Source organism: Leucopleurus acutus, assembly GCF_964270905.1.
Source record: "Leucopleurus acutus genome assembly, chromosome: 2".
Classification (NCBI taxonomy): Eukaryota; Metazoa; Chordata; class Mammalia; order Artiodactyla; family Delphinidae; genus Leucopleurus; species Leucopleurus acutus.
This window is the reverse complement of record NC_139143.1, coordinates 140,614,135-140,640,123: the sequence shown is the minus strand read 5'-3', so window position 1 is coordinate 140,640,123 and position 25,989 is coordinate 140,614,135. Positions and strand designations below refer to the sequence as shown.

The following is a 25,989-nucleotide window of genomic DNA, read 5'->3' as shown; positions in this document are numbered from 1 at the left end:
GGTTCCACATGTATGTGTTAATATACGATATTTGTTTTTCTCTATCTGACTTACTTCACTCTGTATGACAGTCTCTAGATCCATCCACGTCTCTACAAATGACTCAATTTCATTCCTTTTTATGGCTGAGTAATATTTCATTATATATATGTACCACATCTTCTTTATCCATTCATCTCTCGATGGGCATTTAGGTTGCTTCCATGACCTGGCTATTGTAAATAGTGCTGCAATGAATATAGGGTGCATGTGTTTTTTTGAATTATGGTTTTCTCTGGGTATATGCCCAGTAGTGGGATTGCTGGGTCATATGGTAGTTCTATTTTTAATTTTTTAAGGAACCTCCCTACTGTTCTCCATAGTGGCTGTATCAATTTACATTCCCACCAACAGTACAAGAGGGTTCCATTTTCTCCATACCCTCTCCAGTATTTGTTGTCTGTAGATTTTCTGGTGATGCCCATTCTAACTGGTGTGAGGTGATACCTCATTGTAGTTTTGATTTGCATTTCTCTAATAATTAGTGATGTTGAGCAGCTTTTCATGTGCTTCATCGCCATCTGTATGTCTTCTTTGGAGAAATGTCTATTTAGGTCTTCTGCCCACTTTTGGATTGGGTTGTTTGTTTTTTTAATATTGAGCTGCATGAGCTGTTTATATATTTTGAAGATTACCCCTTCGTCGGTTGATTCATTCGCAAATATTTTCTCCCATTCTGAGGGTTGTCTTTTCGTCTTGTTTATGGTTTCCTTTGCTGTGCAAAAGCTTTGAAGTTTCATTAGGAACCATTTGTTTATTTTTGTTTTTATTTCCATTACTCTAGCAGGTGGATCAGAAAAGATCTTGCTGTCATTTGTGGCAAAGAGTGTTCTTCCTATGTTTTCCTCTAAGAGTTTTATAGTGTCCGGTCTTACATTTAGGTCCCTAATCCATTTTGAGTTTATTTTCGTGTATGGTGTTAGGGAGTGTTCTAATTTCATTCTTTTACATGTAGCTGTCCAGTTTTCCCAGCACCACTTATTGAAGAGACTATCTTTTCTCCACTGTATACCCTTGCCTCCTTTGTCATAGATGAGTTGACCATAGGTGCGTGGGTTTATCTCTGGGCTTTCTATCCTGTTCCGTTGATCTATGTTTCTGTTTTTGTGCCAGTACCATATTGTCTTGATTACTGTAGCTTTGTACTATAGTCTGAAGTCAGGGAGTCTGATTCCTCCAGCTCCATTTTTTTCTCTCAAGACCGCTTTGGCTATTCAGGGTCTTTTGTGTCTCCATACAAATTTTAAGATTTTTTGTTCTAGTTCTGTAAAAAATGCCATTGGTAATTTGATAGGGATTGCATTGAACGTATTGATGGCTTTGCATCGTATAGTCATTTTCACAATATTGTTTCTTCCAACCCAAGAACATGGTATATCTCTCCATCTGTTGGTATCATCTTTAATTTCTTTCATCAGTGTCTTATAGTTTTCTGCATACAGCTCTTTTGTCTCCCTAGGTAGGTTAATTCCTAGGTATTTTATTCTTTTTGTTGCAGTGGTAAATGGGAGTGTTTCCTTAATTTCTCTTTCAGATTTTTCATTATTAGTGTATAAGAATGCAAGAGATATCTGTGCATTAATTTTGTATCCTGCAACTTTACCAAATTCATTGATTAGCTCTAGTAGTTTTCTGGTGACATCTTTAGGATTCTCTATGTATAGTATCATGTCATCTGCAAGCAGTGACAGTTTTACTACTTCTTTTCCAGTTTGTATTCCTTTTATTTCTTCTCTGATTGTTGTGGCTAGGACTTCCAAAACTATGTTGAATAATAGTGGTGAGAGTGGACACCCTTGTCTTGTTCCTGATCTTAGAGAAAACGGTTTCAGTTTTTCATCATTGAGAATGATGTTGACTGTGGGTTTGTCATATATAGCCTTATTATGTTGAGGTAGGTTCCCTCTATGCCCACCTTCTGGAGAGTTTTTATCATAAATGGGTGTTAAATTTTGTCAAAAGCTTTTTCTGCCTCTATTGAGATGATCTTATGGTTTTTCTTCTTCAGTTTGTTAATATGGTGTGTCACATTGATTGGTTTGCTTATATTGAAGAATCCCTACATCCCTGGGATAAATCCCACTTGATCATGGTGTATGATCCTTTTAATGTGTTGTTGGATTCTGTTTGATAGTATTTTGTTGAGGATTTTTGCGTCTATATTCATCAGTGATATTGGTCTGTAATTTTCTTTTTTTGTAGTATCTTTGTCTGGTTTTGGTATCAGGGTGATGGTGGCCTTGTACAATGAGTTTGGGAATGTTCCTTCCTCTGCAATTTTTTGGAAGAGTTTGAGAAGGATGGGTGTTAGCTCTTCTCTAAATGTTTGATTGAATTCGCCTGTGAAGCCACCTGGTCCTGGACTTTTGTTTGTTGGAAGATTTTTAATCATAGTTTCAATTTCATTACTTATTATTGTTCTGTTCATATTTTCCATTTCTTCCTGGTTCAGTCTTGGAAGGTTATACCTTTCTAAGAATTTGTCCATTTCTTCCAGGTTGTGTCTATTTTATTGGCATAGAGTTGCTTGTAGTAGTCTTAGGATGCTTTGTATTTCTGCAGTGTCTCTTGTAACTTCTCCTTTTTCATTTCTAATTTTATTGATTTGAGTCCTCTCCCTCTTTTTCTTGATAAGTGTGGCTAATGGTTTATCAATTTTATCTTCTCAAAGAACCAGCTTTTACTTTTATTGATCTTTGCTATGTTTTCTTTGTTTCTATTTCATTGTTTTGTGCTCTGATCTTTATGATTTCTTTCCTTCTGCTAACTTAGGTTTTTGTTTGTTCTTCTTTCTCTAGCTCCTTTAGGTGTAAGGTTAGATTGTTTATTTGGGATTTTTCTTGTTTCTTGAGGTAGGCTTGTATAGCTATAAACTTCCCTCTTATGACTGCTTTGGCTGCATCCCATAGGTTTTGGATCACCATATTTTCATTGTCATTTGCCTCTAGGTATTTTTTGATTTCCTCTTTGATTTCTTCCGTGATCTCTTGGTTATTAGTAACGTATTGTTTAGCCTCCATGTGTATGTGTTTTTTACTTTTTTTTGCCCTGTGGTTGATTTCTAATCTCATAGCATTGCGGTCAGAAAAGATGCTTGATATGATTTCAGTTTTCTTAAATTTACTGAGGCTTGATTTGTGACCCAAGATGTGATCTATCCTGGAGAATGTTCTGTGCGCACTTGAGAAGAAAGTGTAATCTGCTGTTTTTGGATGGAATGTCCTATAAATATCAATTAAATCTATCTGGTCTATTGTGTCATTTAAAGCTTCTGTTTCCTTAGGAATTTTCTGTTTGGATGATCTGTCCATTGATGTAAGTGAGGTGTTAAAGTCCCCCAATATCATTGTGTTATTGTCGATATCCTCTTTTATAGCTGTTAGCAGCTGCCTTATGTATTGAGGTTCTCCTATGTTGGGTGCTTTTATATTTATAATTGTTATATCTTCTTCTTGGATCGATCCCTTGATCATTATGTAGTGTCCTTCCTTGTCTCTTGTAACATTCTTTATTTTAAAGTCTATTTTATCTGATATGAGTATTGCTACTCCAGCTTTCTTTTGATTTCCATTTGAATGGAATATCTTTTTCCATCCCCTCACTTTCAGTGTGCATGTGTCCCTGGGTCTGAAGTGGGTCTCCTGTAGACAGCATATATATGGGTCTTGTTTTTGTATCCATTCAGTGAGTCTGTGTCTTTTGTTTGGCGCATTTAATCCATTCACGTTTAAGGTAATTATCAATATGTATGTTCCTGTTACCATTTTCTTAATTGTTTTGGGTTTGTTTTTGTAGGTCCTTTTCTTCTCTTTTGTTTCCCACTTAGAGAAGTTCCTTTAGCATTTGTTGTAGAGCTGGTTTGGTGATGCTGAATTCTTTTAGCTTTTGCCTGTCTGTAAAGCTTTTGATTTCTCCATTGAATCTGGATGAGATCTTTGCTGGGTAGAGTAATCTTGGTTGCAGGTTCTTCCCTTTCATCACTTTAAATATGTCATGCCACTCCCTTCTGGCTTGTAGAGTTTCAGCTGAGAAATCAGCTGTTAACCTTATGAGAGTTCCCTTGTATGTTACTTGTCATTTTTCCCTTGCTGCTTTCAATTATTTTTCTTTGTCTCTAATTTTTGCCAATTTGATTACTATGTGTCTTGGCCTGTTTCTCCTTGGGTTTATCCTGTATGGGACTCTCTGCGCTTCCTGGACTTGGGTGGCTATTTCCTTTCCCATGTTAGGGAAGTTTTCAACTATAATCTCTTCCAATGTTTACCTGGGTCCTTTCTCTCTCTTCTCCTTCTGCGACCACTATATTGCAAATGTTGTTGCATTTAATGTTGTCTGAGAGCTCTCTTCGGCTGTCTTCATTTCTTTTCATTCTTTTTTTCTTTATTCTGTTCCGCAGCAGTGAATTCCACCGTTCTGTCTTCTAGGTCATTTATCCATCCTTCTGCCTCAGTTATTCTGCTATTGATTCCTCTAGAGTAGTTTTCATTTCAGTTATTGTATTGTTCATCTCTGTTTGTTTGTTGTTTAATTCTTCTAGGTCTTTTTTAAACATTTCTTGCATCTTCTTTTTTTAAATTTATTTATTTATTTATTTTTGGCTGTGTTGGGTCTTCGTTTCTGTTCGAGGGCTTTCTCTAGTTGTGGCAAGCGGGGGCCACTCTTCCTTGCGGTGTGCGGGCCTCTCACTGTCGCGGCCTCTCTTGTTGTGGAGCACAAGCTCCAGACACACAGGCTCAGTAGTTGTGGCTCATGGGCCTAGTTGCTTTGTGGCATGTGGGATCCTCACAGACCAGGCCCAAATCCGTGTTCCCTGCATTGGCAGGCAGATTCTCAACCACTGTGCTACCAGGGAAGCCCTCTTGCATCTTCTTGATCTTTGTCTCCATTCTTTTTCCGAGGTCCTGGATCATCTTCACTGTCGTTATTCTGAATTCTTTTTCTGGAAGGTTGCCTATCTCCACTTCATTTAGTTGTTTTTCTGGGGTTTTATCTTGTTCCTTCATCTGGTACATAGCCCTCTGCCTTGTCATCTTGTCTATCCTTCTGTGAATGTGGTTTTCGTTCCATGGGCTGCAGGATTGTAGTTCTTCTTGCTTCTGCTGTCTGACCTCTGGTGGATGAGGCTATCTAAGAGTCTTGTACAAGTTTCTTTTTTTTTTGCAGTACCCGGGCCTCTCACTGTTTGGCCTCTCCCGTTGCAGAGCACAAGCTCCGGATGCGCAGGCTCAGCGGCCATGGCGCCCAGGCCCAGCCGCTCCATGGCGTGTGGGATCTTCCCGGACTGGGGCACGAACCCGTGTCCCCTGCATCGGCAGGCGGACTCTCAGCCACTGCACCACCAGGGAAGCCCTTGTACAAGTTTCTTGATGGGAGGGACTGGTGGTGGGTAGAGCTGGCTGTTGCTCTGTACATATCTTTTCATATATGAAAATAACTTTTCCCCAGTGCCAGTGCCCTTCCTGCCACTCAGTTAACTGTGTGCCTGCTAAGCTTCTGTCTATTCCTCTAGACCCACCCACCCATCTCCAAGAAGAGATGATCACGTCTTGCTTTATGCCTACATCCATCATACAGCAATGCAGTTATTTGTTTCCAAGACTATGTCACTTATTAGAGTTCCAGGTGCTTGAGTGCAGGAGCCAAATCTGACTAAATAAAAATACTACTAGTAAAGTGACTTTCAGAGAATGGGTATCTGGAACATAGTTGGTGCTCAGTACATGGCAGCTGTGGTGATGATGGTAATGAAAATTCCTGTTTCCTCATCAGTTGCACAATGACTGCTGAATAAGTGAATAAATTGATAGATATAACACATAGCTATTATACTTTTACTGGAGTATTTCTTGGTCTGGGGATTCTATTTTGTGAAGCCCTGTTAATTGGATTTAAAATTGCATAGGATCAAAAATAAGTTACTTACCCTATGGCTTTCCCCCTACATCCCCATATCCTTAATAATGGTTTCTAATTATTCATAGGACAGGCTTTTGGACTTAAACAGAGTTGGTTATAAATACTGGCTGTAAATATATTGGTCAAATTCCTTAAACTCATTAATCCCCAGTTTCTCCATCTGTATAATGAGGTAATAATGCATTCCTCTACTGATTTGTGTGAAATAATGTATTTAAGGCATATATGTATGTTTGTGTGTAGTGTATATGCCTTGTATGTTGTGAGCAGTTATAAATGGTATTGTTACAAAGTAGTTATAAAATATCAATATAAAAAAAACAAAATGGAAATCACCTTAAATCCCACCAAAGATACCATCATTGTTGATATTTAGTAGAGATACTCATAGAGCTTTCTTTAGACTCAGAAGCTTTTACATAAATGAAAACAATGTGAAAAATAGATTACATGGTATTTTGTCACTTACTTTTTGCACTCAATAATGTTATCTTTTTATGGCAATGGATTTAGATCTGTATCATCCTCCTTTACCTTTTTTTTTTTTTTTTTTGCGGTACGCGGGCCTCTCACTGTTGTGGCCTCTCCCATTGTGGAGCACAGGCTCTGGACGCGCAGGCTCAGCGGCCATGGCTCACAGGCCCAGCCGCTCCGCGGCATGTGGGACCCTCCTGGACCGGGGCACGAACCCATGTCCCCTGCATCGGCAGGCAGACTGTCAACCACTGCGCTACCAGGGAAGCCCTCCTTCACCTTTTAATAGCACAGTTTTCCATTTATTGATGTATTAAGACAACTATAATAAACCTTTTGTTGATGAATGTATAGTTTTTTCTATTTTTTTCCATTATAAGTTATAGCCACGATAGGCATTTTGACACCTTGATTTCTTTCTTTTTTTTTTTTTTTTTTTGCGGTACGCTGGCCTGTCACTGTTGTGACCTCTCCCACTATGGAGCATAGGCCCCGGACTCACAGGCTCAGCGGCCATGGTTCATGGGCCCAGCCGCTCCGTGACATGTGGGATCTTCCCAGACCGGGGCACGAACCTGTGTCCCCTGCATTGGCAGGCAGACTCTCAACCACTGTGCCACCAGGGAAGCCCACACCTTGATTTTTAATCTTTATAGGATAAATTCTTAGAAATGGAATTGTAATTAAATTTTTTTTTTTTTTTGGTTGCATTGGGTCTTTGTTGCTGCTCGTAGGCTTTCTCTAGTTGCAGTGAGTGGGGGCTACTCTTTGTTGAGGTGTGCAGGCTTCTCATTGTGGTGTCTTCTCATTGTGGTGGCTTCTCTTGTTGCGAAGCATGGGCTCTAGGCACGTGGGCTCAGTAGTTGTGGGCCGCAGGCTCAGTAGTTGTGGCACACGGGCTTGGTTGCTCCATGGCATGTGGGATCTTCCTGGACCAGGGCTCGAACCCACGTCCCCTGCATTGGCAGGTGGATTCTTAACCACTGCACCACCAGGGAAGTCCTTGGAATTTTTAGATTAAAAAATAAAGTGTAAGAAGATCCATTAAGTTATAAAACTTATGATTTGTTTTTTTTCTCTACATGTGTTGTAGTCAGTGAGAGTTAATTTAAGAAAAACGTTAACCTGTAGATTCTAATGTCTTGAAATGTAAAGTTTAGAATATATTTACAAGTGAATTAGGGAGGACTCTCAGATTTCATCAGCAATTTCAGTTACTTGAACTCTAACTCAATTTTTTAATAATAATTTATTACTGTTCATAATAAATCATCCTATTTAATAAAAGCATGGGCCAAGGGTGTGTTTTTGAGCATAATATATTTTAACATATTCAAACCTCAGGCAAATCTGTTGCTTGAACTAAATTTTAATTTTTGTAGAATTAATATTTCTAATCTAAGCTTAAGTTAATTAACTTTTACTTCCAATTTGGTACATTTTTGAGTAGATTTAATTGAGCTGCTCTCCAGCATAAATTTATATTCATGTTCAGTTTAACTATGGAAAATTAAGAATAGTTGAAAAGCTACCTCTTCATGATATTTTTGAATAATTAATTTTATTGAAACAAATCTCATTAAGGACTTCTAAAGTGAAAGCTTATGTAGTATTACAAAAGGATTTATATCTGTTTACTTTTGCTGAATCATTGCTGGATTAACCTAATTCTACTTCTACAAACTATAAAATATTGCAATTAAATATTCCATCTCTGTACCTGAATATAGAGGGTTTACCTCAAATCAGTGTTTTTTGGTTTTTGTTGCCCCCCCTGCCCTGAGTAGCAGAAACCAACCCCTGAGGGGAAATATGGATCAAAGTGAAAACCCATTATAATATGATGTAAGTTTTCCAAATACAGATGTTTCTTATTTGAAGCTATTGTCTTCAGTATGTAGAACTGCTGTAAGTTGCTCCTGAATGACATTTCATTCAGTTGGAAATTCAGAACTTAGGAAAAGATGAGCTAACTTACCCATGATAAAATATTAGTGTCATTCGGGACCAGAGATCATAGAGCTGAGATAGAAGTTACTGACCTTGTGGAGGATCTCAGAAAGGCCTTTTTTTGTCAGTAATCAGAAGAGGAAGCCAAACACAGATAAGAAAACCAGAATTGTAGATCAAGAGTATAAAAAGCTCCTTCATACAGAAAGTATATAAAGCTCCTTTAAACCCCCAAAAAAGAGAGAATCTTGATGGTCCCAGTCTGTGTCATATGTCCTCCAGCTTCAGCCTGGAGTGGCACGACAAACAATACTAACTTGGCTGTCAACCATTATGGATGGCGTTTGTGATGGGAAGGTTGGAAGGACCATCCCTGGTAAAGGAAGTGGTTGTGTGCTAGCCACAATCCCCAAAGTCTCTACTACATCTTTTCTCATTTAGTAATATGGAAATCAAGATGGAGTATCATAAAATACACCTCCCATAGTCATGGCTGGGTGAACGTGGGAAAAGATATTATTTATCACCCAAACTTGGTTACTTTTGAGAGGGAGCATTATAAATAATGGGAACAACGTGCATAAACTGGACTGTCCCAGACTTAGAATATATGGCTACCCTTTAATGGAAGAGTTGTACATCTCAGATTTTAAGATAATAAATAGACTATTTGGGGGGAGTTGGAATAACAAGTCAGGACTAAGGATAGTTCTTCTTGCAATTATTAGATAATATCAAAGATAAGGATATATCTAAATAATTTATTATTTTTTCTGTATATCATTGAGTTGCCTTTGAAAGGAGAAACTTTGGGCAAGCACTTAGTTTCTCTACTTCTCAGTTTACTGGAAGTATATGGAAAATAATAATGTGTTTTCCAACCTCTAGATAATCTGAGTGATCACATATTCTGAAAGGATGAAATATTTTAACTGTTTTCCTTTGGCTTGGGTCAGAAAAAAACTTAAAAGTTAGTCAATCTTTGTCTATTTGTATAATGAAGAAAAAGTCAAATAAGTATATATTACTGTTCAGGGTGTAGCTTGTTTGCTCAAAAGGAAAGGTGCAGTCTTACAGAACTGCATACTGCATTAGGGATTTCAAAAGCCTATCAGGTCTTGCCTCTATGCATTGTGGTAAAATGCTTGATTCTGACTTGTGTATCTCAAAATTCCAGGACCTAAGATGGTAGGTGTTCAGCTCAGAGTTTATTTAATAGACACCTTTACAAAGATGACTTTAGAAATCAGCTGATTTTTTTTTTTTTTTTTTTTTTTTTGCGGTACACGGGCCTCTCACTGTTGTGGCCTCTCCCGTTGCGGAGCACAGGCTCCGGACACGCAGGCTCAGCGGCCATGGCTCACGGGCCCAGTGGCTCCGCGGCATGTGGGATGTTCCCGGACCGGGGCACGAACCCGTGTCCCCTGCATCGGCAGGTGGACTCTCAACCACTGCGCCACCAGGGAAGCCCGAAATCAGCTGATTTTTATGTGCACCATACGGATGATAATACCTCTAGGTGTGCCTTAGGAAAACAGGGTTTTCAACTAATAGCTAAATCACCTTGGGCAAATTACTCAAGATCTTAGAGTACCAGTTTCATAATCTGGTGAAAGTACGTAACACCTGGTTATTCTGAGATTTAACTGAGATGCTGTGCGTCAAGAGCTTTGCAGAGTGTTTGGCACGGAGAAAGCACTCAGTGGCTGGTAGTTATTATTAATTAGAATTAACCTGAAAAACTTCCAGGAGATACAAAATACTTTCTTTCTGTCTATGCTATACTTAGAAGACGTCCTCCATCTGTTGTTTAAACAATAGTGCCCTCAGAAAACAGCACCTTCTCAGAAATAGGAAAAGTGACAGTCTGAAGTTAATTTGCATAAAATGCATCATATTCTTTCTAATTACTTACTGAATTTTCTCTGGAATGGGTGTCCTTAGAAATGAAGAAATATAAAAAACCTGCTTATGTCATTGGAAGCTATATACCTTTTGTTTAAATAGTGAAATTGTTTTGTATACAATAAGATCTAAGAAAACACAGAAGAGATCTTCCTCTCCTGAAACTCAGAGGGCTGCTAATGTGACATTTCTGAAGCCAGAAAAGAGACTTTGTCTTGGATTATTTTTATCCGGAGATCTGCATTTTTCCTTTTAGATTTAATCCAGTAAAATAAGGTTTCACTCTATCTTGAGTTTCCTGTTCCGTTCCCAGTTTTCCACTGAGTAGCAGAGTCTCTCTGGAGGCCCCTGATCATTGGCAGGGAGCAGCTGCCTTAGCAGTAAATGCCACAGTTGTTGGCACTGGAAAAAACATTGCCAGCAAGCAAGCTGCCTCGCCTTTCTACTGCCAGGGCCTCTGAATATTCAGAAACAGCACCAGGAAAGACTTATAACTTTAGCTTTACTCTTAGGTAAATTGAAATTAATGACTTGCTTTCTTCATTTGGGCTATGATTTTTTCCCCCTTAGAATAATACTGCCATGGATTCTATTCTATCAAAATGGAGCATCACAGCTACATGACAGGCATATCCATAAACATGAAACAGCTCAATTTTCTATATGTTCAAGCTTTTGCTAATCAAGAAAACTTTTTTTTTTTTTTTAAACTTCAATCACTTTGAAGGCTGGAGCCCACCTCAGAGAAAGCGTACCAGCAGTTGATTAATGGAAGTGTTACTTCCATTCAGGGCTCTGTGATTCAGTGCATCCTCACTGAGCACCATTGTATGCAAGCTGCGTATGAAGGGTGGGGAATACCAAGAAAAGGACACCAGTTCCTGCCCTCAAGGAGTTTAGCTCTGTTCAATAAATGTTATATGCCTGCATGGATGCTTTCCACCTGACAGGGGTTGACTTTACCATGCAGGTGAGGTGCAAATGGAATAAGAGGAATTTTTTAAACCTAGTGCCATAGAATTCAAAGACAAGAAGGTTTGATAGGTCGTGGTTTAGGAAAGACTTTCTTAAAGCAGAGGCCAGGCCCTGTGGGGAAGATATTCACACATAATCACCTGAGTGCCAGGCGTTGGATCAAGCATAGTCCATGCATCGTCTCATTTTAAAATTATGATTTAAACTTTCTGATTTGCAGTTCATTATCCATTAAAGAGATTGAAAACTATGGTTAGCAAAAAAGGTGATCATGCTAGACATACTATGTTGTAGCCAGGCTTTGTCACTTAATACATTTTTGATATTTCTTATGTCATTAAGTATGCTTTTTCACATCACTCTTAATGACTACATGACTTTAACTATTTCCCTTATAACTAAGTTAGGTAAGAAGATGTAAATATAAGAAAAATAAAACCATAAAAGTATTAGGAGAAAATATGTTATCTAGAGGGTGGGCGCTTAAAAAATGATTTTTTTTTTTAGAGCAGGAAAATTGAGAGGAAGGTAAAGAGATTTCCTATGGACCCCCCATCCCCAAACATGCACAGCCTCCCTCATTACCAACATCCCCTTCCAGAGTGGTGCATTCGTTACAACTGATGAACCTATATTGACCCATCGTAATCACTCAAAGTCCGTAAGTTTACATTAGCGCTCACTCTGGGTGTTGTACATTCTGTAGGTTTGGACAAATGTATAATGGCATGTATCCATCATCATAGTACCATACAGAGGGTGGGCACATTTTTAAATACATCATGTTAAAAAGGCAGAAATTTTAACAGAAAAATGAGTAGTTTTAACACATAAAAATTAAAAATCATTTGGGTATCAAGATTACTGTAAATAAAATTTAAAGACATTATTTAATTCTCACAATGGTTTTATGAAATAGGTGCTTAGATTCCTTTTAAAGAAGAAGAAACTGAGACGCAGAGAAATGACTGTGGAGATCAGTGGATTTCTGGGAGATTGATTATCTTGGTGAAGAACAAAAGCTGATAAAATGAGAGGCATAGTGAAGCAGTGGTTCAAGTTTAGTCTTTGCAGTAGCCTGTGATATGAGTACCAGCTTTATCACTTTGAGGTGGTGGATGAGCTTCATTTTAGACAGTTAAAAATATTGTATTTTCATTCCATCCTTTGAAGTGTTTATTTCCAAATACTTTCTCATTATAGCTGTTATGACAAAAATGATACCTTTTCCAGATGTCTTCAAATGCAAAAGTTCAGAGACATCAAGGACAGACAAATTATATGCTAATTGCATAAAGCATAAATTCCTTTTTACTATCCCTATATAGTGTTCTATACTATCCCTTAAATAATAGAAATTATCAAGGCCTCAGTTAAAAAGGGACAGTATGACATAGATCATTACTTATTGAAGAGACAAGAGAGAAAAAGCCAAAACTGTGTGAGCTCTTATCAAATGGCTGAAATAAAATAAAAGATTGATTATGACTATCATCATACTTTAGCAGTGGGGAAATCTGGAGTGAAAAAATTTAGAATATAAATGTTTTTAGATAATATTTAGGTGAATTCAATCAAATTAAAAATCCCACCACATCTTGGATAAGAGTGGATGCCCCATTGATTGGGTACAGTAAAATGTTTCAGTGCAATTGCTCTAATATTTGACTTAAAATGGGGATGTAATATTTACATCCTCTGGAGTAACAAAATTTATGCTATGTAATAACCTTGACACATTTACAGAATCATATTTAATGGACACTCCAGAGCTCTGATGAATACCACAGTTTGGTCTGTTTTCTGCATTTTTTAGGAGTCTGGAAAAGCTGTAGGAAATGAAATATCTATCATAAGGTTTTTGCATCTAGCTCAACTGCTGCTGTCAAGTTTAGCAAAAGGGTCAAAAACTGTATGTTCTTTATTAACTGCATTCAAATTAGAATTTAAGAGATTTTAGCAGTTCCTTAGAATTAGTGTTTGAATCTATACTGTGAAGAATGTTAAGATTTTTAGCATTAAAGAGTCCTACATCTACCTACTTAAAAATGAATGAACTTCATTTTTTAATTCCAAGTACATACACATATACTTGTATACATGTATATATACATATATATTTTCATACAAAATATATATATATTACAATTTTACAAGTGCATTTGATTTTTTACCCCACAGATAAACAATCAGATCCTGTATGGAAGAAGTCATCAAAATGCATCTGCCATTATTAAGACTGCCCCGTCAAAGGTCAAGCTTGTTTTCATCAGGTAGGATAGATACATCTGGTTTGCTAAAACTTAAGATCTCCTCTTGAGATGTTATCATTTGTGTAAGACTATTTCATCTTTCGTTTGTTTAACAAAATCACTGTATTCTAAAAATATATTTCCCTCTTGAGATTGTCACTTCAAGAAAAGTATAGATCGTTTCGATTGTGATGTGTTCTTGTTACTTACGTTTCACATGATAGAAGTGGTCATTGAGGCTTGTACTTTTATTTCCATTTAAAAAAAATTCTTCCTGATTATCCTCTTTATAAATATGATAGAATATTCTAGCTTCTCATCCTACTGTCACCATCATTTGGTACTTTGCTGAATCATTAATGCCTTCATCAAAGAATATGCAGGAAAAAAAAAACCCAGGAAAATTTTAGAAGCTTCATATTAAGAGTGCTGGTGAGAAATACAGAGGAGAGGAGATGTGAGCTCTGCTGTCTGGAGTCGTGTGGTCCGTTTGGGGCTCCACATTTGCCCACACCTCATCTGCTAGCTGACTGAGCCCTTTTGGCTTAAATGAGTCAGAATTGGGACTCCTCATTGGTGGTGGCCATCACCAGCAGTGGAAGGAAGCTTGATTCCCTGTTATTGGACTGAAATGACAGATGAGTCTGAATTATTCTTGGGGATGTAACTAACCCTGTATGTTAACTGTCATGCTGTTTCTTTTTGCTTTGGGCCTCAGTTATTATCTGTAAAATGAGGGCTATAAAGCACTTACCTCACTCATTGTGGTGTTTCAAAAATTAGAAATGCTTACCACAGTGTCCAGCATGGAGTAAAGGCTTGAAAAAATGTTAGCTGGTCCTTTATGACGGTGATGATCATTGTTTTTCTCCCCCTTCTCTATAGTTACCTGTTAGTAAGACCTGTCCATTCCCAGGAGATGGCTGGGATTAAGGGGGAGTTTTATTCCCAGATATGGGCACTAATGTAGGTGATTGAAATATTCCTTTCCACGCCATCACTTCAGCCTCACAGGTGTTGGTGCTTTGCTCCTGAAGAAATCCTACATCCATGCCCTTTTCTCTTGCTCAGTAACACTTTCTGGATTTCCAGGGGTTTTTACCCTTTTTTCTAGGGGGAGAAACCTTCCTCCTCTCATCTATCTTTATGTATTTATTAAGACGACCACCTCTGGCTTACTCACCTTGAAGTCCTCTGTCAGACACCAATCTCTTTTTTGGGGTTTCTTGGCCCTTGATGTTGCCAGAGGTTACAAAATTAGAGTTAGATGATGAAAACATGAACAGACTTGAGGAAAGGTCAGCCCCTCAAAAATTTAAGATGTCCATCAAGAGAAGTGCATCCAAGTAAAGAGGTAAAGCCATTTAGGCTTTAGAACTTTGTGTAAAGCTGTGTGAGGATCGCATGAGAAGACGTTACATGGCACTCAGTAGAGTCTGCACATTAGTGCTCGGCACATGGTGGCAACTGCTGCAAGGGACATTATTAATGACAAACATTACTGTTACCTCTTCAGCATTTGTGGGGCCTTTATTACTCATGCCGCGTCATCCCATTTTAAAGAGAGCAAAAGAAAATTGAGTAGGATCCAAAGGAAATCATTTAATGCAATTAAGTAGTTGGGAAATAGAACCCCCCTCCTTCAAGAAAGAAAGGTTAAATGAACTGAAATTATTTAGAGTACAGAAGAGAAAGCTGAGAAGAATTTTAATAATAGTAATATACTCCCATTAATTTAGTGTCTGGTGGTTTCAATTTTGATTGTTCAGAATCAAGAAAAAAATTTGTTCAGGAAATTAATGGTGTAAGCGTGATTGAGGATGCTGCTGAATACTTATTTACTGGAAGTGATTTTAAGAAATTTAGAAGGATCAAGCTACATTCAAAATATGTCATCTAATTATGAGCCTTTCTTACATGGTCATTACATTATAGTGCCTAGCCCATAGTGGGCATTCAGAAAGCTTTATTGAATAAATTTCCTTTCAGCTCCTACTGAGCAATCCAGATTATTTATTCTACAAAGGCAACAATCATAGTAAGTTAGTTTGACTTATTTTGTGGATTCAAAAATGCATATAGACATATAACTCATATTTTACAAAATTCCTCATACTTTAGTCCCTCTCCCTACTACTTTCTCAAATAATCTAACTTAGGGATATTTTCTATATCTTCTCCTATAGGGGGAAAAATGATGTGGGCTTGATTCTGAACAATCTATCATATCCACTTTTAGACTGTCTGAAGGGAAATGAGCTTGAATTGTATCAAGAGAGATGTACACACTGCTTACAACCTTTTGTTTTATTCAATAGATATGTATCTAATAATTTGTGTGCCAGCATTTTATTAATTAATTCATGCTTCAGTTTCCATAGGGAAGGAACTAGTCATTTGACTAAGAACTCTTACCTTGTTTTCTAAAACAAGACTGAACTCTAAGGCTTAGTGATTAAAAAAAGAAACCACAGTTCACCCTGCCTGGGCTTGAAACCTACTCTGTGATATCCCAGATTTGTGAGCTTGGTCAGTTTCCTGAGCTTTAGTATTGGGATAATATAGCTATCTCTATATTTAGAATGTATTTATACATGTCTAATGTATTTATACATGTAAATTGCCTGGCAATATGGACTCAACAATGGTGGCTGCTATAGTGATGAAGATGCTGGTGATGATGTTGATGGCAGAAGAAGGTGGGGAGGGAGGGAGGACAGAGGTAAAAGAGAAGGAAAGAAGTAGTTAGGGAGAAGGGAAGAGGAGGGGTAAAAAGAAGAACCACTTCTCATATATACTTTGTCTCATTCCAGAATCTTGACCAATTTTTGAGTGAAGCGCATTCACAGTTTTAGAATGCTTTAATTCACATCATAATGATTAAGCCCTGGAAGAGATAGGTACGGACATTATATACATCCATTTCTGGCAAATGTTAGAATAAGAGACAAGGACACAGCCTGCCTAAAATGTCTTTTATTTCCCTGTCTGCTGTTGTTGAGCTGCTGCTGCTTCTGCTTCTGTTTCTTCTCCGTGGTCTTCTTTTTTAAATGATGACCTGATCCTTCAACAAGGAGTGGAACGCTCTTTAATTGAGGACTGTATAAAGAGAAATCTAATTAACATCAGTTAATCCCCATGTCAATAAAATGTATTATAATAGATTTTACTGAGGTAAGTGATACCAAGTAGAGTCGGAATTTAAAGCACTTAAGGAAATCAAAAAGGAAAATACTTTCTTGCTCATCAGCTCTTTACATCACCAATAAGGGTATCATGGTAGATTGGTGTCCTATTCATGTGAGGTAACCTGTGCATCTGAGGTGCTATCCAACACATCATCCTCGCTTCTTCAGGCTGATTGTCTAGTTCATTACTCATTTAGTTACATCTTTCAGCCTCTGCCTATAAATTACCTCTTTCAGGCTGTTGTTACAAGAACTCTAATTTTGCCTATTTTGGAACCAAATCCTGAAACAATTAAATACTGATTTGTTACCAAGTTTCAGGAATTTAGCACTTAAATCATCTCAGTACAACAGACGCAATTGTACTTTTCCTTAAAACGGCATAACTGCTTTGTGTGATATAATGTTACTTTAAAAACTGATCTTTATAAATTGTATTTCTTTGATTAGTGCTTCTCTTTGGCAGTATTTCCTTCCTTAGTTGAAATTAGTGATTCCCTGTGCATTTCCATTATACGGAAAATTTTGGCTTTTATACCTGAGCAACTCTTTTTCAAATTTATTGACAATTGAGATAAAAATGGGAACCGGCCACAGGTTTGGGAGAATGATTAGTAGTAATCACAGAAAGCTGTTAAAATATGCTGCAGGCAACATTTTAATTAACTAGGGTCTTTAGTCTGTAGTGATGTACATTTGTGTGATCACATCCTTATATTCTTTTAACACTTGTATTTATTCGTATACTAATTGATCTGTAATTCACAAAAGGGGTGTGTGAGTCATCAAGGAAAATTAGCAAGTTGCTGCTGTGTATATATGACTTACATAATCACTTTTTGCCCTTAGCTCCCTACATTGCTAGATTTTGGACAATCCTGTAATCATGTAATTGTGCCCAATGGCACATATAGACTCTGGTATACTAAATTATTCTACTCTAGATCATCTAGATGTATATTACAATCTGGGGGCTTACTGTGTACCATACATTCAATTCTGTGAGTTTTCCTGTTCCACATGAGCCCCTCTACACAAGCGCTCCGATTTCAGTACAGGAGGAACACTGTATTAATACGATCAAGAATGAATTGCTGTATTTGGCAGTGCAGGGATCCAAGAAGATTAATGATCTTGCCTGCAGCTCTTGTCATACCTTCCCCCACTATCGAAAATTAAATGTCATGTATAACAACTCACTCTCCATTACTTAATTACATGTGGAAAATGTGTCCTGTTAAAAACTGCTGGGGCTAAAGGAGGCCAAATGAAACCGTAACCCTTGGAAAGATTTAGTGCTAGCTGTCAAGCCCTAACAAGTGAAAGTGGACTCGCCATGGGATCCACCTTACTGTATCCACTGAACATGTCTTGTTTTTATAATTAAAAATATGGTGTGGCCTGTTGTCCTCTAGCCATGTCCCTAAAAGATGAAGTTGATTTGAAATTAATGTGAATGTCAGAGTAAGTCCATCTGAATAAACAAATTGAATGCCTGTTTTCAGGACCTTTATTGTGCTCTTGATTCTTTACATCTAGTTTTGATCAATAGGAGGGAAAAAAGATTGTGGGAACAAGTATGAATTTGACTTAAGAAACATTCATGCATTTGTTTGACAAGTATTTGCACAGTGCCTACTTGTGCAAGTGTTGTGGAGCGAGTGACACAGAGAACACAGTCTCTGCTCTAAGAGAGGACACAGAGAGTAAAACAGTCCAGTACCTTGTCCAGTGGTGTAAGTGCTGTGATACTATAGGAACATATAAGAGACACACCTAACCTGGTCTTTGAAGCCTGTGGGAGGGTGTCACAGAGAAAGACGTTTAACCTCAGACCAGAAGGATAAGTAAGCAAAGTCATAGCATGTATAGAAACCCAAAGATTTCTAGAATTGGATGTTATGCCCAATACACCTGAACATTACTTCTAGAAGAAAAGCAGTCCTTCTTTAGGAAAGTATCATTGGATGAACACAGCTATGTGTGTCATTTGATTTGATTTCTGTAAGCAAGCATCCTTCTCACTCTCATAGACCATTAAAGAATGCAAGGCCCCTTTTCAAGTGCACAATAAAATATCATCCATGGCATATATGACAAGAAGTTTTGAGGAGGAGGCCTGTCATTAGCGCTGAACCATGTTAGCAGTTGTAGGAAGTAGAGACTCTCCTGTAGTTTCAAGGCTCTTCTGTTTCTTTGTTTAGTTGGACCGTGTGGTAGAGCCATATAAGTCTCTCAGGTGCTCTGAAATGCTGACTCTTGCTTATTTCTTCCATACTTGTTTCCTGTACTATCCATTTTAAATAGTAATTTTAAATTCATAAGTAGAATTTATAAGACTTTTGGTTCAAGAACCAGGTGAAATTAGAGTGTTTTGTGTTTTGATCTTTTGTCAAAAACATTGGAATTTATATATTGCTCCCTTTGACAGACTGTGGTAACCTTGGGAAGCTGTATATTTAATCCAGTTATCATTCCATCGGGTCATACATTTCTGGAAACATCTTGACAGCCTATGACATATTCTTTTGAATATCCACAGTAGCCATAAATGTTTCTCTTTTGAGGGTGGCTGTAGCTAGGTAGTCTGAAGTAACCAAATATTTTACAGGGCCATTCGTGAATTCAGGTGAATTTAGTCAATTAGGTAAAGTGCTGCTGCCAAACAAGACCATCTTTCTTGTATGACTTGTAAAGTACCTTTGAAAACCACTGTTATCATTGCATGAGTAGAATTGCTAACTGTTTCTTTGCTGCTCCTATTTCTTAACACCAGCTTGTGGGAATCATGACTATATTTGTTTCGCTTCTTTTGGCACTCAGAAACAGCTAGTTGTGATAGTCACAGGGATGATGGGATTTTTTTTTTTTTTTGGCAGTATTTTTACACCTTTCTACACAGTAGAATGCCTGTTTCCTTTGCTAGACTCCTCTCCCCCAAACACACACACACATGCACACAATGTATATAGTATGATGGAACAGTAAAAGCAGTAAATCTAGATACCTGTCTCCCTCTGTAGAAGCTGAAATAGATCTCTCTTTCACTGCCAAGGTGTGGCCAGTGGGTGGTCATGCAACCTAAGTTTGGGCAGTATGATACCTTAGGCTTAGAACAGGAAGCAAGTAATGTGAGTGACTTTATATGTATGGTGTTTATTCATGGAGCCACAGGGCTTTGATCAGAGGCTCCTGCTATGACATCATTCTGCATCCTGCTTCCTTGTCCTCTGGAAGTCTCTTAGTTCCTGGTCTGTTCCAAGTCTGATCATATAGCCTGCCTATGTTTTGTAAGATTCCAATATCCCTCTAATAAATTACCTTTTGCTTCAGGTGGCCTAAATTCATTTCTATTGCTTGCTGCCAAAGAATCCTAATGAATGGGAAGGATGCTAAAAGTAGAGCTCTCTGAACAAATCATGAGCAACCAGAGCGAGTTCTCTCTGCACATACGCTTGTCACATGTAGGCTCTAAGCCTTGATCCTGAGAAGGTCTTATTTTTCAGACTTCTTTAGCAGAGCACAAGACCTCTGAACAAGTCTCTACTGAGGATCTCCAGTATGACAGGTTTCCATGGCCATTGGCTCTTGAAATGAGATTACCACGATGATTTCAGAGAAATCAGGCAAGATTTTTCCCAGATTTATACCTGCAGGAAGAGTCACCTTTCCTAGCACATGGCCTTCCGGTGAGGGCTGGATACCTGAACAACATTTGGGCTTTGCCAGCCGGAATAAAGAGGAGAATGGCTGTGGATATCTACTGTACTAGCTTTAGAAAGAGTCTCTATGAGAAACTTGGTAGGCTGTCATCTATCCCATCCAGTCCTAAAGCTCCCCATATTAACTCTCCTGCCAACCTTCACTGCCAAATATTTTATGAGTCAACTTTTCCTCTGTACAAATGGCAGCCATTATTTAGAACTTACCTGGGGCCACCTTTGTAAAATGTGGGTCTAGATGCTGAGTTACTCCCAGCAGCCCTCAGTTAGTGATTGACATTGTTAGGAATGCCATAAATGGAGTTCATAATTCCACTCACTAGGCATTTATTTCAGATTCAGCATATTTAGCTATTTTGGTGGTTTTTCCAGTTGGAAATTGGAAACTATTTAGTGTATTCATATAGTTAGAAATACCTCCTGGAATCTTTTCAGAAAGGAGTTTTGCTCCCACTGAGATATAATGATTTGCTTTGTTTTATATGTTACTTCTGGTTCATTTACATGGAGGTTTCCTGGCTGAATGTTAATTCAATGTCATGTTCCAATTACTATAGCAAATGTAGAGTTTATTTTCAAGTGTCTCACATCACTGTATTTATTGATAATGCAGTCAGAAAAAATTATCTAGGCCTGTTTAGTTGTGTTCATGTGTTCATTTATTCAGCTTTTTGTATGTGTACACCTAAACAATGTGCTAGCCACTAGATTGTAGTTATAATCATTTTAGAACAGGTTGCAAAAAATTAAATCAACGTACTCAGTACTCCTGGTTGAATTCAGGCACATAACTTCTACTTTTGATATAATGCTGTTTTGTGGACATAAAATAAGATTTATGGGTTTAGTGAAAGTAAATTTCCAAGTGGTAAGACCAGAGCAGTCCTGAAGACAAAATGGTTTTAAGTGATATTCTAAATAATTCAAATGTATTCTCATCACACTTGTACTTTGTTTGGTCTTAGTTAATTTTTTTAATTGTGGTAAAATATGCATACCATAAAATCTACCTTATTAACCATTTTTAAGTGTACAGTTAAAGTAGAATTAAGTATATTCACATTGTTGTACAGCCATCACCACCATCTATCTCCAAAACTTTTTACATCTTGCAGAACTGCAACTCTATACCCATTGACAAATAATACCCCATTCTGTCCTCTCCGCACCCACCCCCAAGCTCCTGGCAATTATCTTTCTACTTTCTCTCTCTCAATTTAACTACACTTGGTATCTCATAAAAGTGGACTCATACAGTATTTGTCCTTTTGTTACTGGCTTATTTCGCTTACCATAATGTTTTCAAGGTTCATCCATGTTGTAGCATGTGTCAGAATTGCCTTCCTTTTCAAAATTGAATGATATTCCATTGTATGTTTATCCATTCATCTGTTGAGAAACACTTGGGTTGCTTCTACCTTTTGACTATTGTGAATAATGTTAGTATGAACATGCGTGTACAGATGTCTGTTTGAGACTCTCAGTTCTTTTCCATATATACCCGGAAGTGGAATTGCTGAATTATATGGCAATTCTATTTTCAGTTTTTTGAAGAACCACTATAGTTTCCATAGCAACTACACCATATTACATTCCTACCAACAGTGGACAAGGGTTCCAGTTTCTCTACAACCTCACCAACTCTTATTGTTTTCCATTTTTTTGATAGTACTTATCCTATTGGGTATGAGATGGTATCTCATTGTGGTTTTGATGTGCATTTCTCTGATGATTAGTGATATTGAGCATTTTTTGATGTGTTTATTGGCCATTTGTGTCTTTTCAAGTCTTTTTCCTGTTTTTTAATCAGGTTGTTTGTTTTGTTGTTGAGTGGCAGGAATTCTTTATGTATTCTGGATATTAACTCATTATCAGATATACAATTTGCAAAAGTTTTCCCCCATTCCATAGGTTGCCTTTTCACTCTGTTGATTGTGTCCTTTGATCCACGGAAGTTTTTCATTTTAATATAGTCCAATTTATCTATTTGTTGTTGCTTGGGCTTTTGGTGTCAAATCCAAGATATCATTGCCAAATCCAATGTCATGAAGTTTGTCCCCTGTGTTTTCTTTAACAGTTTTATAGTTTTAGCTCTTATGTTCAGGTCTTTGATCTATTTTGAGTTAATTTCTGTATATGGTATAGGGGAAGGATCCAACTTCATTCTTTTGCATGTGGATATCCAGGTTTCCCTGTACAATTTGTTGAAAAGATCATCCTTTCCCCCATTGAATGGTCTTGGCACCCTTGTTGAAATCATTTGACCCTACACTGAGGGTTTATTTCAGGGCTTTCTATTCTATTCCATCGGTCTATATGTCTGTTCTTAAGCTAATACAACATTGTTTTGATTGCTATAGCATTGTAGTACATTGCGAAATCAGGAAGGGTGAGACCTCCAACTTTGTTCTTCTTTTTCAAGATTGTTTTGGCTATTCCGTATAAATTTTAGGATGAAACACACTTTCACTTTTAAAAGAAGGAGAAATTCTCCTTGGAGATATCTCAGACCCTGATAAATGAAAAGTTATGGAATTCTACAAATACACACACACACACATACACACAGCCCATTACATCAGATGTCTTTTTTTTTTCCTCATTCAGAAACTGTTGTCATGGGCTCAGTGTGCTTTCCTGAAGATAAGTATGTTCTCCTCATATCTCACTAATCTTTCTTTTAACCACAATTTGTAGTATTCTTTTAGAGTTTACATTAGAGAGAGAATCTCATATTTAATCCTAAGGAATTAGTCAATGATTATTGGATTGATGCTTTAAATAACATGTTATTGAAATCTCTTACTACAACTTAATTATGGTTACAACTTTGATGGGTAAGGAATAAACATAAAGGGTTTTATCAACAAATCCCTGTATGTGACATGTATGTGCTTCTAAGAATGCAGTGAAGTATTCTTAGAAGAATAGAAAGAAGTTGCTGAGAAAAGCCATGTTAGTAGTTTAGAAATTCAGAAGAGAGAGAGATTGCTGTTGTGACAGTGGTACAGCAAGAGCTAGTTAACGCTACCTGGGTAGATTTACATAGGAAAAAATTAAGTCTAAACTGCATGAACAAATTTAATTCAAGTATTTATTGAGTACCTACTGTATCTCAGATACTATATAAGACCACGGAGTTAAGTAAGAAGTTATTCAAGAACTTCCAATACATGCAGATAAATAACTATATATCAGACAAAACTAACACCAGTAGAGGGAACTCTATGATGTTGGGTTATTCAGAGTGCATTTGCAGGCTTGGTTACAGAGAGGGGATTTCACAGTTGAGACGGGAGTGATTTGGATTGACTGAGACACAGAGAAAGCTGTTGTCACAGTATAGACGATGTGAAAAGTGCATGAATTAGGATGGGGACATTGAACTAGAAGAAAAGAGAAAAAAGAATGAAATCTTTCGAATGAGACCTTTAGACTGAATGCTTTCTTTGGGTCTAAGAGTTGATGGGTGAATGAATCAAGAGTAACTGAGGACTTAGCACCTGAAAATGTAAGCATCTGAGACTGAACATCGTAAAACATTAAATGTTAACTATTGTTCCTATGCTTTAGTGTTATGACATTTATGTTATCTCTCAATTCTGTTAGAAGATACTATCCTAATTTTATAGATTAAGAAGCAAGATTTTTTAAAAGTTGCGTAGTATCTTGCTTACATCTTACTGGTAGAACTGCAGATGGAACTGTACGTTTACCTAGGTCTGCTTATGACTGGATTTCTTTCCAGAAGAGCACATAGATGTCTTACACATTATATAATCATGAATTCATTTTTAAACTGGGGTATGATTTACACTCAATGCAATAGATTTTAAGTGTTCAGTTTGTTGAGTTTTGATAATACAAAGCATACACCTGTGTAGCCATCACCCAAAACAAAAATGTAAGAAATTCATTCACCCGGAAAGCTTCCTGGTGCTCCTTTCCAGTCAGTCCCTCCCTGCAGAGCCAACACGTCTGATTTCTGTCACCACAGATTAGTTTTAACTATTCTTGAGCTTCGTGTAAATAGAATCAAGCAAGATCTATCATTCTGTGTCTGGTTTCTTTCATTTTACGTAATTTTTTTGAGATTTATCCTTGTTGTCCTATATATCAATAGTTCCTTTAATTACTGAGGAATATTCCAATCTATGAAGATACCACAATTTTTTGATCCATTCTCCTGAAGGTGGACATTTGGGTTGTTTCCAGTTTTTAGCTATTCTGATTAAGGTACAAGCATGACTTTTCGGAAAAAAATTATTATAGAATAAACTTGTTTAGAACATCTTTGAGTCAGGATAGACTCAATAATGCTTCAAACATTAACTAACAGCCCAAATGTCAGTCGCTTAAAACGACACAGGGTTTCTTTCTTTCTCATTGTACAGGTCTACTGGGGCTCAGCAAGGGGGCCTCTCTGCTCCCTATGGTCAGTTAGGTACCCAGGCAACAGAGGTTCCATCTCAGCCTGTGTTTCCATGATCACCAAGGCAGAAAAGGAAACGTAGTTAATCGAGAACTGGCTCAACTTTAAAGGTGAAGAAAACTACCAGCCAGAGGATTTAGGAACAGCCCTACTCACTGTCAGAGAAGAGTATTGAGGGAATTACACCCCATCATACTATTCACCATCCTACCTGCACTATCAAGCACAATGAGTATTTTACAGTCATTATATTTATTTGAGGGATGAGTAATGTAGCTGTGATACTCCGAACTTAATTATGAAAAGTTGATCGAGTCAGAGTTCGCAAACTTGGAAACCTGCATGCATCTTTACCCTGAGGAAAATTGTGAAATAGCTTTAAGAGTAAATTGTGACAGGGCTTCCCTGGTGGCGCAGTGGTTGAGAGTCAGCCTGCCGATGCAGGGGATGTGGGTTCGTGCCCCGGTCCGGGAAAATCCCGCGTGCCGCGCAGCGGCTGGGCCCGTGAGCCATGGCCGCTGAGCCTGAGTGTCCGGAGCCTGTGCTCCACAACGGGAGAGGACACAACAGTGAGAGGCCCGCGTACCGCAAGAAAAAAAAAAAAGAGTAAATTGTGACCTAGTAGAACTTTTCCCCAAGATGGATCTGGGGATATTAGCTTGCATATATGAGAGAAGATATTTGTGGCTTTGGGTCAGGCTATTGAAATGGAAAACACTGTAATATAATCGTTAAAAGAGTAGGTTTTGAAGCCAGATGGCTGGATTTTAATCTGAGCTTGCTATTTATTAGCTTTGTGACTTTGGTCAGGTAGCTTAACCTCTGTGTAAAATGAAGAAAATAATTATAACTACTACGTAGAATTGTTATGAAGGTTAAATGAGTTAACACATAAAAAGTATCAAAACAGCAATACATGGTAAGAACTCAAAAGTTATGTTTCTGGTGATCGTGTTTTCCAAATCAAAAAGTTTTGTTAGGTATTACTTTTCTCTTGCTGTGTAACAAACTACCACAAATTTAATGGCTTAGAACAACACCCATGTATTAGCTGACAGTTCTGTAGGTCAGAAGTCTGGCACAGAGGGGCTGGGCTCTCTGCTTAGGATATCATGAGGCAGAAATCAAGATGTTGG

The 25,989-nt window shown here is 37.7% G+C and overlaps 1 protein-coding gene across 8 annotated transcripts in view; it reads left to right on the top strand.

Moving 5' to 3' along the window:
* The window catches only part of PATJ (PATJ crumbs cell polarity complex component), a 358,003-nt gene that overhangs the window by 223,658 nt on the left and 108,356 nt on the right, over positions 1 to 25,989 (top strand). For all 8 annotated transcript variants that reach the window (XM_082834080.1, XM_082834079.1, XM_082834082.1 and 5 more), the window contains one exon: positions 13,441 to 13,532. In XM_082834080.1, the coding sequence (XP_082690206.1) occupies positions 13,441 to 13,532 (92 nt within the window). The remainder of the gene's footprint in view (positions 1 to 13,440; positions 13,533 to 25,989) is intronic.